General features: G+C 45.6%; 1 protein-coding gene across 3 annotated transcripts in view; it reads right to left on the bottom strand.

Moving 5' to 3' along the window:
• CUNH1orf226 (chromosome unknown C1orf226 homolog) overlaps window positions 1-16,033 on the bottom strand; it is a 311,252-nt gene that overhangs the window by 208,787 nt on the left and 86,432 nt on the right. For all 3 annotated transcript variants that reach the window (XM_040737162.1, XM_040737160.1, XM_040737161.1), the window contains exon 2: window positions 7,829-7,900. In XM_040737162.1, coding sequence (XP_040593096.1) covers window positions 7,829-7,843 — 15 coding nt within the window. In that variant the 5' untranslated portion in view covers window positions 7,844-7,900. The remainder of the gene's footprint in view (window positions 1-7,828; window positions 7,901-16,033) is intronic.

Here is a 16,033-nt window from a genome sequence, read left to right as displayed (position 1 = left end):
TTTGACTGGCTCATGTCTAGTATATCAAAAGTATAGCATAGAATATTAGCCAGTAATAAAGAGAAATGAAGGGGAGATGCATGAAAAGCCACAGGTGAACTTTGCAAACACTATAAGAAAATGAAGGTCCACATATTCTCTGAGACCATTGACAGTAAGTGTCAAAACTCTGCAAACCCATTCATGTAGGAAGTGAATTGGTGGATCCGCAGGGCTAGCCGTTTGGGGAGATTGGGAGATGAGAGATTAGAGGTGCAGAGTTGGCTAAAACCACATGGTCCTGTGGTAGAGCACTCATCTAGAATGAGGGGTGGGGGTCCTGAATTTGACCCCAATGCTGTCAAAATTTTAAAAATTCAATAGAGACTCAGAGTTTCCTTTGGGGGAAATAAGTTCTATAATAACAGTTGTATGTGAATATATACTAGATCCCACTGTTAAAATTGTATAGTATATGATGTATAAATTATATAGTATATGAAATATATCTCGATGAAGGCATTACCCAAAAAAGTATTGGCAAATTATATCATTTAATTATGTAAAACATACATCTAGATATAAACTACTTATGCATACAGTCCTTACATAGATTTATAATTTAAACACAAGTTATATTATGTAACAAATGAATTAAAATAAGTCAGAGAAGACTTTGCATTGAAATCACATCACTGGTCTCAGCAGGAATCCACAGGAGATACTTTATCCGAGATCTCTAGAGTCCAGCATAAGCAGACCCAGCAGTGTTAACATAGAATGTCCACCCCCAAGACCACACAGGTACCAACAGGTCAGAAAAGATACTAAAAGCAACCAAAATAAACACTTTGCAAGCAACCCAAATGGCCATACCAGGCATGGGCTGCTACCAGACCTGTGTATCAGACTCTATCTCAAATCTATAAAGTCTTAATTCCTAGGTCCTACCCAAACAAAGAAGTGACAGATCTACTTACATGAGGAAATTCACTGCATACATATAAAGAGTTCCCCTGTTCTTTAGATCATAAATCATGACAAAAGAACTTATCAGTGCCTAAACTAGAAGATATGAGCAGACAAACTCAGTAGTGAAGGCTAGAAGCAAATACCTGTTCAAGGATGAAAGACCCTTTCAAACAAGCTTCTGTCACTTTGTTGACATTAGGATCAAACGAAAATGCATTTTTAAAGGGTTATGAGAACTCTCAGGTTCCTAAGAATACAGCCCTAAATTTCAAGAGAACCTATTTTGAGAAACATTAGTCTACAAAACGATTAAAGGAAATAACTGGCCTCAAAGCAAGTGAATCCGTGTCTTTAACAAAAGCTAATGTTTATCAGGTGCGTCTGGTCACCTGGCAGCCTACTGGCACGGTCTCCTAACCCTATCATCATTGCTCTCAATGGACAGTAATTAGAAAGGAGCCTTTTGTGGTTCTGGGGTTTGGGGAAGGGGGTGATATTTCAGGAGGTTTTGCTTTGCTTTTTTGCTGTTTTGTTTGCTTGTTGTGTCACAGTATCACTAGATAGCCTAGGATAGCCTGCAACTCAGCATTTAGACCAGGTCAGCTTCAAACTTGGTGATTCCCTACCTCTGTCTTTGGAGCCCTGGAACTGCAGACATGCAAATGACAAAGATTCTGCAGTTGCTTTGCTTTTGTGGTGCAGGGCGCCTACTTTGTGCATATTAGGAAAGTCTTCTACCACTGAGTTGTAGCTTCCGCCTAGTGCTTTCATTTAGGGCACATCTCTTGGTAGTGTGTATGCATTCACATGTATCGGGTTAAATATATCTACTGAAAAGACATCATGTAAATTTTATTGATGATTAAACAAAGAATGACGGGTTGAGACTGTCCAAAGTTCCCTGATCACAAGCAGAAGAAATGGAATCTCAATTCCATTCTACCTCATCTTATACTAGAAAACTTCCCTGAGTGGGTGGGATCTTCCCAATCCTGGGAGGAGCCCAATGCTCTAACCCACTGTGATAGGCAGAATAATGCCCCCAACCCTATAAAGGGACTACACTATTAGACAGAATCACTTGGCAGGTGTGATGAGATGATGAACATGCCAGGGAACTAATCTGGGATTTTTGAGGAAAAACAGAAGAGACAGCTAATCACAAAGGTCCCTGTCAGTGAGGCTCCAGAATGTGAGGTGATACAGGGATGGGTAACAGAGATCACAGCGGCAGGATTGCTGGCTGTGAAGAAAGACAGGAGGCACTTGCTAAAACCACGGGCAGCTTTGGGGCATATCCAACTTTTTGACACATGACACCCCATGTTGTCATCTGAAAAGTTCATATTTGAAAACCATGCAATTTGATTAACAACAACAATAAAAATGTCATCATGGTGTAAGTTTATAATTACCTTCAAGGAGAACTTCGGTTGAATGTGCTTAATGGGTCCTAGGTTGGTTCCACTTCCCAGGATGTTGGAGCAGCAAGCAACATACTGTTCTCTAGGGCCTCCAGCAGGAAAGTAGCCCTACCAATGCCTTGTCAGTTCCCCATTTCAGGCTTCTGAACCCCACGACGACAAGATGAGAAGTTGGAGTCATTTCAAGCCATATGTATAGAGTGACTGGTTACTGTGTCCTGTGAAGTGACAGGACCAAGCTAACACAACAGTGGTGGTACTTGCAGCATTCAATGACAAAGGAAGCCGGGCGGTGGTAGCGCACGCCTTTAATCCCAGCACTCGGGAGGCAGAGGCAGGCGGATCGCTGTGAGTTCGAGGCCGGGTTGGACCGATAGCCTCCAAAACAATACAGAGAAACCCTGTCTCGTAAAAACCAAAAAAAAAAAAAAAAAAAAAAAAAAAAAAGACAAAGGAGCCCAGTGTTGACCGAGACCACATTAGAAGCCCACTGCCATGGCAAAAGGGGACATGCAGACAGGACACATAGCTACAGTCACAATCTTCCACAAAGCCACCAACCCTTGATGAACTACCAAGAATACATCCAATGCAAGCCTTCTGAAGAAAGCACCCAGGTTGTTTCTCCATCTTTTTGTTTTCCTTAAGAAACGTTCTAGGACACTAGTAAAAGTGGCAGCTGCAGGGAAAGAAGGTAGACATGGCCAGTTCCTGGTTATCACGACACTAACCACATACCCCTCCTGTGCAGCCAGCACTAGAGAAATCAAGGCACATCAAGTAGGAAACCATTCGCAGTGTGGGCCAGAATGTGCCTACCGTCTATAGTCAAAAAAGCCAATGGGAGGCCAGGATCATGTGCTGGACACTAGGAATACAGTCATTCTATGCCACCAGTGACAGAGTATGTTGTGGCAGGAGCCTCGAGAGGAAAAAATGAGCCACTCAAGATGGCTTGCCCAGGCTGGGCGTTGGTGGTGCACACCTTTAATCCCAGCACTCGGGAGGCAGAGGCAGGCGGATCTCTGTGAGTTCGAGGCCAGCCTGGTCTACAGAGAGAGTTCAGAACAGTCTCCAAAACAATACAGAGAAACCCTGTCTCAAACAAAACAAAACAAACAAAAAGATGGCTTGCCCAAGGAAGGAATGCTTGCACTGAAGAGGCTAGCTGTCAAAAGCAGCTAGATGCAGCAGCTCAAAGTCTCAGGGTATTTACCTGCATGTCTGAAATGCTCTGAAACCCAGAGGAAAGGTATAAAAATGATAGTGATGAATACAAATAGCCCTTTATGGTTTAAAAAGCATTTTTCACGCACTACCCCAGATCTGACAATAGCACCAGAGGGACAAGATGAGAGGTAGCATGCTGTCTCTTATAAAGCAGGAAATGGAGATTAACAGCCATCAGCTGCCTTGCCAAGGTCACACATTAAGTCAAGGGGAAACTCAAGCCCAACTCTCATTACTCTTTGTTGAGAGCCCTCTCAACTACACTGAGTACCCTTCCCAAGGAGACTAAAGTGGCAGGCACTGGTGTTGACATCTGAGAACAAAGGACACAGGGTAGCTGGGCATCATGTTAGACACTGGAGATTCAAAGGATGGTTGTGACAGGATGTGGTCCCTTCCTCCAGGATCAGACCTCTTAGAGCTGTGACAACCTCATCTCAGAAGCCATTCCGTAACAACACTTATCATCACTGGCTGGTTTCTCTGCACTGCCACAAAGGCTTTCCTGTCTCCCAGTCTTCCAATTGCACACACACACGCACACATTCTTAGCTTCTTTTCCCTCTACTACTAATGCGTAGAACACAGATTTCTCTGCACCACTGGTGGGAAGACAAAATGAAAAGTGTTTTGGAAGTTGCTCAAAGAACAGAGCTACTGCCAGGCACAGTGGCATGCTTATGGGCCCAGCTGCTCAAGAGGCTAGAGGAAGAGGATCACTTAAATCCACAAGTTCAAGACCAGCTTAGATACCATAAAGAGATGCCAGCTCAAATATTTAATCTATCATATTCAGAAATCCCTTTCCTGAGTATACAGACAAAAAAGTAGGTCCCCAAAGAGGCATTTGCACACCCATGTTCACACAATACTATTTACAATAGCTAGGAGATAGAAGCAATGCCCATTAATAGATGGACACATAAGGAAAATGTGCTCTAACCACACAAAGGAATACAAGGAGGCCTTGGGAAGGAAAGAAATCCTACTCTGTACAATATGGATGGACCATGAAGACATTATGCCAACATAAGGGGACAAATGCTGCATGCATGGTTCCTTCCTTATGACATCTTTAAAGTAGTCAAAACTGCAGAAATAGAAGGTAGGAAGATTGCTACCTAGGGCTAGAGGGAGAAAGTTTTGTATTAATGGGTATAGAGTTTCAGTTTTACAAGAAGAAAATAAGGCTGGAGATCCTAGATGCAACAGTCTGGATATACTTAACTACTGAGCTGTCCACCTTTAAAAAACAAAATTTAGTGCTATGCTTTTTTACCATCCATTTCTTAGAAGCCTATTAAAGGGGGGAAAATGAAAATGTCTATGACAGATACCATAAATTCAAAAAGAATATGCAGAAGGTGAAACCCCAAATGAGAAATGAATAGAGGGCAGAGGAAGTCAGTGATGAAGTATGTATGTATGTATGTATGTATGTATGTATGTATGTATTTAACCGAGGCCACACCGGGGCGTGGGGCTGGAGATGAGCAAGAATGCATCCACCTACTAGACCCCAGCTCCTAAGAAGAATGGGGACACTGTCAGACAGACCTGGTCACTCCCTGAATGCACCCTTTGGGAGACACAAGAGTCCTCACTGCCACTTGACAACACAGCTCTCCAGAGAGGACCAGCAATGATAGGCATGGTGACCCTCACCTGTACCCCAGCACTTAGAAGACACAGGCAAGGACATCTCAAGTTCAAGGTCAGATTGGGCTTTATAGTGAGACTATCTCAAAAAGACGAAACACAGTAAAAGAAAAGAAAGGCCTTGACAAGGCCCTGGCATCTCACCTGTGGCTCTGAGATCCTTATCAACGGTGGTTCTCAGGACTACCAACTGCTCTTTGGCCAAGCCCCAAGGCTTGGGCTTCTAAGTCCAGCAGAGTCCCCAGCAACCAAAGCCTGCAGTGTCCTATCCAGCATGAGCCCAGCACCACTCAACATGAAAGGACAGTGTCAGCTTTAGTCCTTTACACAGAAATCCCATGCCCTAGTTCTTGACAGCTCTAATTACAGCCCAAACAGCTTTTGAAAGGCAAAGAGAAAGAAGAAAATAGCAGCCTGGACCTAGCAGTGAATTGTGGGGCTTGGCGGAGAAGACACAATCACAGTGCTTGCAACTGATGGCAGCCAGTCCACACAAGCAACTGGACAGCCAGCCCAAACAAGTTTCTGACCAATTAATTTCTCCTTCTAATGTAATGAGCTCCTCATTAAGCACTGGAAGCGGCTCCCACAGAGGGGGCTGTAGGAGAGGCATGCAGCTGCCAGAGACGGCAGGTAATGAGAGGAGAGGAGACTGCCTCATTCCAGTCCCAGATGCCTGCAGAGCCCATGACCGGCTAGCACCATGCCATGTCTGCCCCAGCCTTGCTTCCAGGTAATGTTTTCCGATGCCTCTGTCCTTTCTTTCTGGGTTGTGTTTCTGCCATGGGTTCCCTGTCTGGAAGACTCTGGAAACTAGGGTCAAGACTCATAATCAGCATTCCAGGGAGCCTTCAGCAGGGAACTAGGGACCACATTGCAGTACTGAGTATGAGCCCCCTTCCACAGCGTGATTATGTCGTATTGGCTTATAATTAATATTAAGGCTCTGTGTAGGTTATTTGGGAACTGGCAGGCAGGAAAGAAAAGTCCACCTACACCCAAGCTGCCTGTGAATAGCAACCTGACCTGAAGGAGTTAACATGCCCAAGATTTCATGTCCTTATCTACTGAAGGAGTTAACATGCCCAAGGTTCCATGTTCTTAGTACATCCATGAAATTACTAAGAACATCCTCATCTCATCTGAAGTAGCTATACATAATGAAATATATTCACTACTCAAATATCTAAAGGGGCACCTGACACAGAAGTAGCTATGGGGGAGGCACTTCTTTCACAACAGCCATCCCTGCCCATCAGTACAGCATAAATAAAATAGGACTTTGGTGGACACCCGGAGTGCCATCTGCTCCAGGCTCCATCTTTCTATCGCACCAGCAAGCACACCACAGGGTGTAGGAGGGCAAAGGGGGAGGTAAAGAAGCCTGGAAGAACTGAGCCCTGCACCTGCAGCCAGAGGAGGAGTAAGACTTACAGCTTTACAAGAGACCAAGCAGGAAGTGATAGGACACATGTAGGCCTCATGTCCATTTCCGGGCCTCCGTGACTCCTCGATTGGTTTCTTTGAGATTCAGATTAATCTAGAAAATGACACGATATGCTCCTCTAATGCTGTGACCATTCAGTGGAGTTACTCTCATCAAAATACTTCACGTTTTCTAAGTACCAAGGCCATGAAGACAGTACTGTCTTATGGAACAGTCATCCCGGTCAATTCAACTTGGTAAAGAAGAAAATCCCCAGTGACTGGAAGCATCATTGAGCCATGAGCTAGCATGTTTACACTCTCCCCAGCACTGGTGTCATTGAGCTTCCTATTGAAAGGATAAAGATCCAGCTCGAAGGAAAACTAACCAAAGCAAAATGAAGCACCAGCACCTGTTGTATGTTTTCCCTCCCAGGGGAACAGATCACTACAAAGAACAATGACCTGAACCAGGCTGCACCCAGAGATGGCCACGCCAGTCACCCGAACACCAGCTCCCTCCACAACGGTCACAAGACACCTGAGCAATCCTAAACCCACCTCCAAAATGCACAGTTCTCTTGTTCTGGGCCAGAGTCAGAAGGCAGTGGGTTGCCATGTATAGCAAACTCTTCCAGGAGACACACAGGAAAGTTTGGAGGGGAGGGGCGTGGGGGAGGGGTAATGCCATCCAAAAGGCCTGAAGCCTCGAGCAGCTGACCAAGGAAGTTTTGTTGACATCTCATATCCAGCCTTAAAATTTCAAGTAAATCTTCTATTCTGTACCACAATAAATTACCTTTTTAAAAATGTTCAGATCGACTACTAGAAGCTTACTCAAGTTTTGCTCTACCTTTTACCATTCTCCTTCACTGCCTAGCCAACCACCACACAGGCACCTCTGTTGGAGCTGCAGGACACGAGGCAGGGAGGAAGACACTGCTTGGCCACCACATCCATTTCACCCTTTGACCCATGTTGCTCAATTCACAATCGTCTCCAGTGATGCAGGAATGTGGACTCTGGGGCACGGAAGGGGGCAGCCATTCATTCCGGCTCTCGGCTCTGGCTAAAAGGGTCAGCAGCAAGGAAGCTTGAATTGCAGATTCACACACAGCCCCACCTGTGTGACCACTCACCCGGATTCTGCGCATGGCAGCCACGATCTCCACCCTGCTGTTGGGTCTCGGCACATCCAGGCTTCCCACGTACTGTGGAGAAGAAGCAAAGACAGATTGAGAGGAGGAAAGGCAGCGTCCCTAATCACAGGGGGTTAGGAGTGCACAGACTCTGAAGCCACACGGTTTATCTCCCCATTTTACAGATGGGGAAACTAAAGGTCCAAGGGGGTATCGGTTTTTAAATAGTTTCTAGCTTTTAGTAAATAAGCGACTTAACCAGAAATTACTGCGTCCATTTCCATCTTGCTCGTAATGGAGCAAAGCCCTGTGTGGGTTAAGCAGGCATCAAAATAAGGCAAGGTCCTTCCACAGATCCGTGCCACTGTCTATATGGCATGGTAAGTGGCTTTTTCCTTTTTCTCCTTTCAATGTCTTCACTGGTAAGATCAAATAAATTAAAACACACACAGCCACTCTTAAATAACAGTTCCTGCCAAAAATAAATGCACTAAGAAAAACATATACTTTTGGAGTTGTTTGTTGTTGTTTGGGATATTTCTTTTGCTTTGTTTTGTTTCTGTTTGTATTTTTACAGGACCTCACTCTTAAACCCAGGCTGGGCTGGAGCTCATTATGTGACTGAGGCTGGTATTGAACTCATGGTATCTCTCCTGCTTCAGTCTCCCAAGGGCTGTGATTGCAGCCTAAACCCCTACATCTGGTTACTTTTTTAATTTACTGGAATTTTTACTGAGTTATCTGACATTTTGTTAAGTTCCTAAGTGGAGAAATGGACTAATAATTTTTATATAAATTTTTTTATCCAATTGTACTTTTTTTTTCCAAGACAGGGTTTCTCTGTGTAGCTTTGGAGCCTGTCCTGGACTGGAACTCACTCTGTAGACCGGGCTTGTCTTGAGAGGTCGGCCTGCTTCTGCCTCCACCTCCGAGCATTGGGATTATTTGTCCCACCATGCCCAATTGTAGTTTTTATTTGTCTTTGGTTTTGGAGAAAGACTCACCATGTAACTTAGGCTGACCTCAAAACTGCCTGTTCTCCTGTCTCAGCCTCCTGAGTGCTGGGATTACACACATGCACCCCACACACCTGCCCCTGACTATACTTTAAAGTTATCCACCATACCAAACTGCATTCAGGTTAATGTTTAATGTGTATTTCCTTGCTAAAAACTAATCAAACAATGCAAAATTAAGCAAAACAAAAGAATTCATTCCCTACTCTCAACAGGTTAATACCAGTCGCCTTTTTTTGCTGGCCAATGGGTATAAACTCAGACAATTAGTTCCACAGGGAAAAAGGTTGGATTAATCATGACTTTAAACACAGCCCAGTTATCTATGCCCATGAACAGAGGAGGATCACATCGAACGTAGAGCCCCACCTTCCTGACAGGTCCTTCACTCCGGACCACAATACTTCCCTGAATCACCTCATCTACACGTCCAAGAGTTTGCCAGAGTTAGCCTTAGATGGCCTGACATGTACCTAAGCAAAGATTGCATTAATAGAAATAGAAACAGTCATGTTGAAAGATAATTCCTGTGGTTACAAGAAAAGAAAGTTTTTCCCAAAACTTGGCGCTAAGGACTAGTTCCAGTCAAAAGAGTTTCACAAATGACACCGGGAACAAACGAATTTCCCCTAGTATTGACCAACAGCTTGTGTTGACACATTGAAGAATGAAGCTCCCAGCAGCAGATGAGTTGGCTGGTAAACCATGGGCACCCTGTAGCCTGGCCCCTGGGGGAGCCCACCAAAGTACACGGGCTTATTAGCAAAGGACCTTGCACCTTGCTGAGGCAACAAAACCTCTAGATTAAATGGGCAGTCACGGCTTCTCTGTGGTTAGCAATTCTCCCCAGTGAGCTCTGCTGGAGCTGCAGGGTCAGCAGTATGTCAGTGACCTATGCAACCAGAGATGGCATGACACCATTCATGATTGCCCAATTACAAAGGCCCTCCAGGTCAGGGGGGAGTTTCCATGATCCCTCTCCTATGAGTTCCATGCTGATCTGCCTGAACCCATTGCAGTCAGAAACACAAACCTTCAGTTCTTCCTACAATCGTGTGAAGGCCAAGGCCTCAAGACAGAGCAAGGCCACTCATTGTTGAGGAGCCTGTGGGGGAAGGGGAAGTACATATCCTTGAATCACCACCAGCCCAGAAGGGAAGCTTCTAACCATAGAGTCCAAACTCAAGCACCCAAAGGGAACCCATCCACTGGCTGCTCTACCCCAGCCCACCTCTCCTTCCTGGGGAGGGTTGATGCTGGACTGATAATACCGGAACAGTGAGGAAATGTGGGTAGGAGGCAGGAGAAGAGAGGTGGTTGCCGAGCTTCTGATGAGGTCTTCTAACAAAGGGACAAAATTCTTCAGATGCAAGAGCCCCTATGCATACCCATCTTCATACTACAAGGGCTCGCCTCACACCACCAGCTCCCATCCAACCTGGTATATGCACACAGCACACACCCACACACACTTGCTATGTGCCTGCGTGCGTGCGTGCATGTGTGTGTGTGTGCGCGCGCGTGCGCATGCTGCCATACCTCTAACACTCATATTGCACACTCACTAGCTTATCACACTCACACCACACGCTCACTCTCCCTTCTTCCCCCCACTTCCTTCCTTGTAAAGAAAAATCACAAGTCTGCCTTCCTGAAAATGTGTCTGCAGGAGCTATAGCCCAGCTCCATCAAGCTGCGCTTTAGGGTCAACTGAAGAGATTAGAAGGATACAACACTAAATCGGACTCGAGTCTACATCTCACAGGTGAAAGTTAAATATTCACATTAACAACGTAAATCAAAATGAGAGCCATGATGCCAGGGAAGCAGAGAGGTCAGAAAATCAGCTCCTTGGGCAAAAGCGGAGGGCGTGGTCATTGAAACCACCTTCCTTTCTGCCATAGCCTAAAGGGCAGCTCTGTACCCAGCCTAACCACTACCACCCCCACAGCTAACGCTTCTCTCCTGAGCAAGTCTACATCAGTCCCACTTGCTGGAGGGTCAGGTCACCTTACTGATTACTCGTTTTTGGCAGTCAAGTTCACTTCATTTTTATAACAAACTGAACTAGGCTGGGCGGTTCCCAGGCTGAGCTAACAAACTACAGAGACACAGCTGCTCTCACTTCCTGCTGGGATCAGGCCAGGCCAGCTCCCTTTCTCCAGTCAAAGCCTGAGAGGGAGGGAGGGGGTCATCATCCAGAAGTGCCCTTCCCTTTATCTGCATCCTCTTCAGGATACTGGCTTCCAAAGGACCCTAGGACAACGAAAAGTGCTGGTTCAATACTTGGAAATTAAAATCATTTCCAAAATGGCAACTTTCTTTCCCCATATCATATCCCTCCCCTCGTCCCCCTCACCGCAGTATGAACCCCCAATCATTCAAGCCTGGAACTCGGGTTTCATCCTTGAAGGGCTTCTCCCCTAATTGTTACAGTTTATGAGTAACCAAGACTTCTCCATTCTTGTCACTTTGGGGATGGAGAGATGGCTCAGCAGTTAAGAACAGTGGCCACTTTATCCGGGGACCCAGGCTTGATTTCCATCACCCACATGATGACTCATAACCATCTATAACTCTAGTTCCAGATATCTGGTACCCTCTTCTGGCTTCCGTGAGCACTACACAGGCACATAGGACAGTGCCATACAGGCAAGATACTCAATTAATTAATTTAAAAAATCTTTAAGAGCCTTCCATGATTGCTTGTATCTGCTCTGAAGATGACAAATAGCAGCCTCAACACGGCATTATGGTCTATGTGGTCCAGCTTCACCTTAAACCAGTGGACTCTCCAATCACTCAGAGTTCCTCACATGTACCTTACTTCCTCTGCACATGCTCCTCCCTATGCACAAAACACCCCTACACCTCTCTGCCTAATTCTACTGCATCCCTATCTCTCCGTCCCTGACTTTTAAGGAAGGTGAACCCCTATCTTGAAGACTCCATAAACCCCTACAACTCTCTTTTGAGGCATCCACACAGGACTAAATACATGTTTTCACGGGGAGGATCACGCCCATGACTTGTACCACAGGTCAAGGCATAAAGATGTTCAAAACTCATTTGACTGACAGCAGTCTCTTGAGAATGAATGTATACTTGCCCCAGATGCTCATGGGAGAATCTCTGCTTTGGAGAGAGAGAAAAGGAAAGGCCCAAGCCCTGGCTTCTGCCTGGAATTCCAACACTGAGTTCACTGTTCTGCTCCAGTATCAGCCATCGCCTTCCAGACTATTGCAGTTTCATAATATACCTGACTATCATCTAGATGCTTGAGCTGGACCAAAGTCAGAGATTCCTAAGTACCACATGCAATTCCCAGCTCACCAAAGGACAGTGGTATATTACTTACTGCTAGTGGATTTTTAATCACCAGCCTTTTGTGTGTACATCTACAGTATCCCTGTGTCCTCCTCCTCCCAGGAATCCCTGCTGTGAAACATCACATGGGACTCTGTTCAGAACAGCTACCACAGAATAGAGGGAGGACTCAACTAAAGGAGTTTAAACGTATCACAGCTTACAATGTTCTCACTAATATCTAAAATAAAAGAAAAAGTCCATAAACTCCCAAAGAAAGAGAAAAAAAGTCAAGTGTGGTTACTCATACTTGTCATCACAGCACTCAGGAAACTGAGATAGGAGGATTACCGTGAGTGTGAGGCCAGCCTGGTCTACAGAATGGGATTCTATCTCACAAACACTGAAAGAGAAAAGGGAACAATTTCAGGAAGATGCAAACTGTATGAGTAATCATGATATGAGAGACAGACAGGTGTTTTATTTGTGGCTTCATGTTTCAGACAAGCAGGAATTAACTGCATATAAGAACACTAAAGAATGCCAAATACTTCTCTGTAAATTTCTGAACAACTTCGGCATAGGCACTACATGACTTGTGAAGTACTTCCATTGTCTTGCTTCTACCTTATTTTCCAAAGATTTAAAGTCCTGTAAACTGCGATGAACTGAACTGCAGTGTCTCCTAGTTTGTGACTGATAATGCAAATAGCAGAAAGACATACAGCTTGCCATACCCACCCATATAACACGCACTACCCACAGATCCGTGTGATGTCTGCCATCACCCTCCCCAGAGGATCCCTCTGTTTACAAAGAATATGTCAGGTGTTTCCAGAGACAAGGCAGAAATCCAGAGCACAAAGATGAACACTGTGTATGATTCAACTTCTGGTAAGATTGGACCAGCAGGTACCAGGGAAAGCCTCCTATAAGCAACAAATATAGCCGGGCGTTGGTGGCGCACGCCTTTAATCCCAGCACTTGGGAGGCAGAGGCAGGTGGATCTCTGTGAGTTCGAGGCCAGCCTGGTCTACAAAGTGAGTTCCAGGACAGCCTCCAAACAATACAGAGAAACCCTGTCTCGAAAAAACCAAAAAAACAAAAAGAAAAAAGAAAGCAAACAGCAAACAAACTCCCACTCAACAAGTAAAAAATAAATAACTGTACAGAATCACAGCATACAGAGTAAAGTGTAACCTAAGCTAATGTGGTTAGTGGCAGGCACCTGCACTGGTCAACTGTATGTTAATATGATTGTTAATAAAAAGAGTGTATGGGAACTTGGCTCCAGCCCATGTTTCTGCCCATGTATTTTCTGGCTTGTGAACCTAAAACTGATTTTTAAAACTAAAGACTATTCATTAAAATAGTACTAATTTGATTATTCCGGATAAGCCAAAGCCAGGCTGAGACTGGCAGGTCTCCAACTCTGGAGAGGAAGTATGCTCAGGACACATGAGTCTGGCCTGACTTCACCATCCAAAAGGAGCAGTGATTTGGCTGGATAGCTGTCCTTAGGGGAGACAGAGTTAGGATTAAAGAGCAACCAAGTCAACTCTTTTGAAGAACAAGAAAGCTTTCAGAAGGACAGCAGAATCTTCCAGCATGAATCTGTTGAAAGCCCCAGTGATTGACCAGCACAAACAGGACCTCCCCCACCCCAGCAGGAGGACACAGCTACATTAATGGTAGGAACATACACATCCCTGTTGCTGATGGATTCCCAGATCTCTTCTCTCTGAAACAGCTCCTTCTAGAGTCTCAACCCATGCCTCTGACACGAGATCCCACAATAGCTTCCTCTCTTTACAGAGAACTGGCTCCAGCAGAGTCAACCAGTGAAGGTAGGTGGAAGGTACCAATCTCTCCTGAGGCACCAGCTTCTGGTGCAGGGACCACCCCACTATACTCTTCACAATTCTTTCCCCAAGCACCCAAACAGGCCTGCTTTCTATCCTCCGCACTGCCCATTTCCTCGCATCCCTCTGGTCTCCTAGCCACACCCTGTCCTCTCTCCAGCACACACAAACATAAAGTCATGTGACAGCCTGCATGTGCCTAGACCTCAGCAGCTGGAAAGTACCCATCTCGGTGAGTTTCGAGATCTATCTCTTGTCCTGATACCCTACAGATGAACAGAAGTGCAGGGAGTAGTAGGATTTACACCAAGGGAAAGTGTTGAGAACTCACAAGTATTTAGCTCAGTAGGGTCATCCTGTCGCAGCGAATGACCGCTCCCTGCTGTGACCTCAGCTAAAGCCACTCTTTCTGTTCCCTGCTCATATAGTTCCCCAGAGTTAACATGGTCTGCAAGAAGAGTTCTCTCTGGCTCACACAGTTACTGATTTCCCAATACAGTGTGAGACCCTATCGGGACCTTGCTCACGGGGACTCCAGCTCTTAGAACAGGGTGTGGAAAAGGAAGACTCGTCTATCCCCTGGTGACATACACAGTTGTTAATCCCAACACTTAAGAGGCTGAGACAGGAGTATTATTGTGACTTCAAGGCCAGGCTTTGGTACAGAGTGAATTAGGCCAGCCTAAGCTACAGTGAGACTCTTGCCCCACAGCCAAAAAAATTTAAAAAGAAATAAAATCCAGTAACAATAAGGAAAGTTCCACTGGACCAGTGAAGGAGAAGTGGAACCCATAGGAGTCGAGCACTCAGCCCCGGGACGCACGCCACAAGGTCAGTGGCTCTGCGCCAAAGGGAAAGCCCTTCGTGGCCTTCAGATCTGCTCTGCGCACAGCTGAGTGTCCTGCTGAGTGGGACTACCAATGTGACCTGGGCCACCGTTCTCGCCTCATTTAGCATGGAACAAAGCAGCATTAACTGCTGTGGCCTGAGCAGCCCAGATTCCAGAACACACTCAGAGAATGACCTTCTAGTAACTGATCTGGGGGAGGGGAGGAAAGAGAAAACTCAGTGCCCCACGCCCACTTCTGAGGCCTCAGTGCTGGTCCTCTGGTGCTGAGGTGCAGGGGACCTGGGAAAGATAGGACATCCAGCACAGTCCTTTCAGCTATAGTCAGGACAAAACCCCAGTAGGCAGCCCTCCCCAAGTCTCCCTCGGACATGGTTGTGTACGTGTATGTATGCGCCCACATACACACCCAGGAAAAGCTTTAAATGCTGCTGTACACCACACCTTTATTTCTAGTAAAAGAAAACTAACCACCCAAAAGAGCAAGTATTATTTGAAATCTTCCTGATGTGACTGTCACTACTGATCACAGCAGCAGAGTGGGACCAATGAGTATACCAGAGTTCACAGCAGACTCCTTCTTATTCCTCAGCATTTGGAGGCTGGGTATAAATTAACTGTGGTGACCTGTCTTTAGGCTAATGCTATGCAATTCTCTAAAAGGGACGGAGGCAGGACAGAGCTATCAAGGGACTGTCTCTTAGTCACCATTACTAAAAGTTTAGGTATGCTGGCCTGATTATTCTTTATGAGGACTCGACAGGTAAAGGTTGTTAAGACAGAAACTGCTCTGGATTTTCAACTGTTGAATAGAAGCCTCAGTGCTGCAATTAACATCCCTAGATCGCCTCACAGACACAGGGGTGGGGCAAAGACCCCAACAGCATCCTGGAAAGGCAGCACTTTCCAAAGATCTGCCGCCCATCCAGGATTCTTACTTGGTCAGGATGGGAGAGGAGAAAGTCCAAAGCATGGGGAAGAGAGACACCGAGAAACGCTGCACAAAAATCAAATTACCTGTGAGACAACCAGTTGACCAGGAATGCAGACATGAACCAGGAGTGCTATGAAAGAGACAGGAAGCTGGGTCAATGACAGAGCATAGCAGCCTGAGACAGCATTTGACCCAACCCCTCCTTTTCAGACAGGGGATAATTGTGACTCAGAATAGAAC

The sequence above is a fragment of the Mesocricetus auratus genome, unplaced genomic scaffold (genome assembly GCF_017639785.1).
Source record: "Mesocricetus auratus isolate SY011 unplaced genomic scaffold, BCM_Maur_2.0 Super-Scaffold_100676, whole genome shotgun sequence".
Taxonomy (NCBI): domain Eukaryota; kingdom Metazoa; phylum Chordata; class Mammalia; order Rodentia; family Cricetidae; genus Mesocricetus; species Mesocricetus auratus.
The sequence above is the reverse complement of the archived record's forward strand: the minus strand, read 5'-3'. Positions and strand labels throughout refer to the sequence as shown.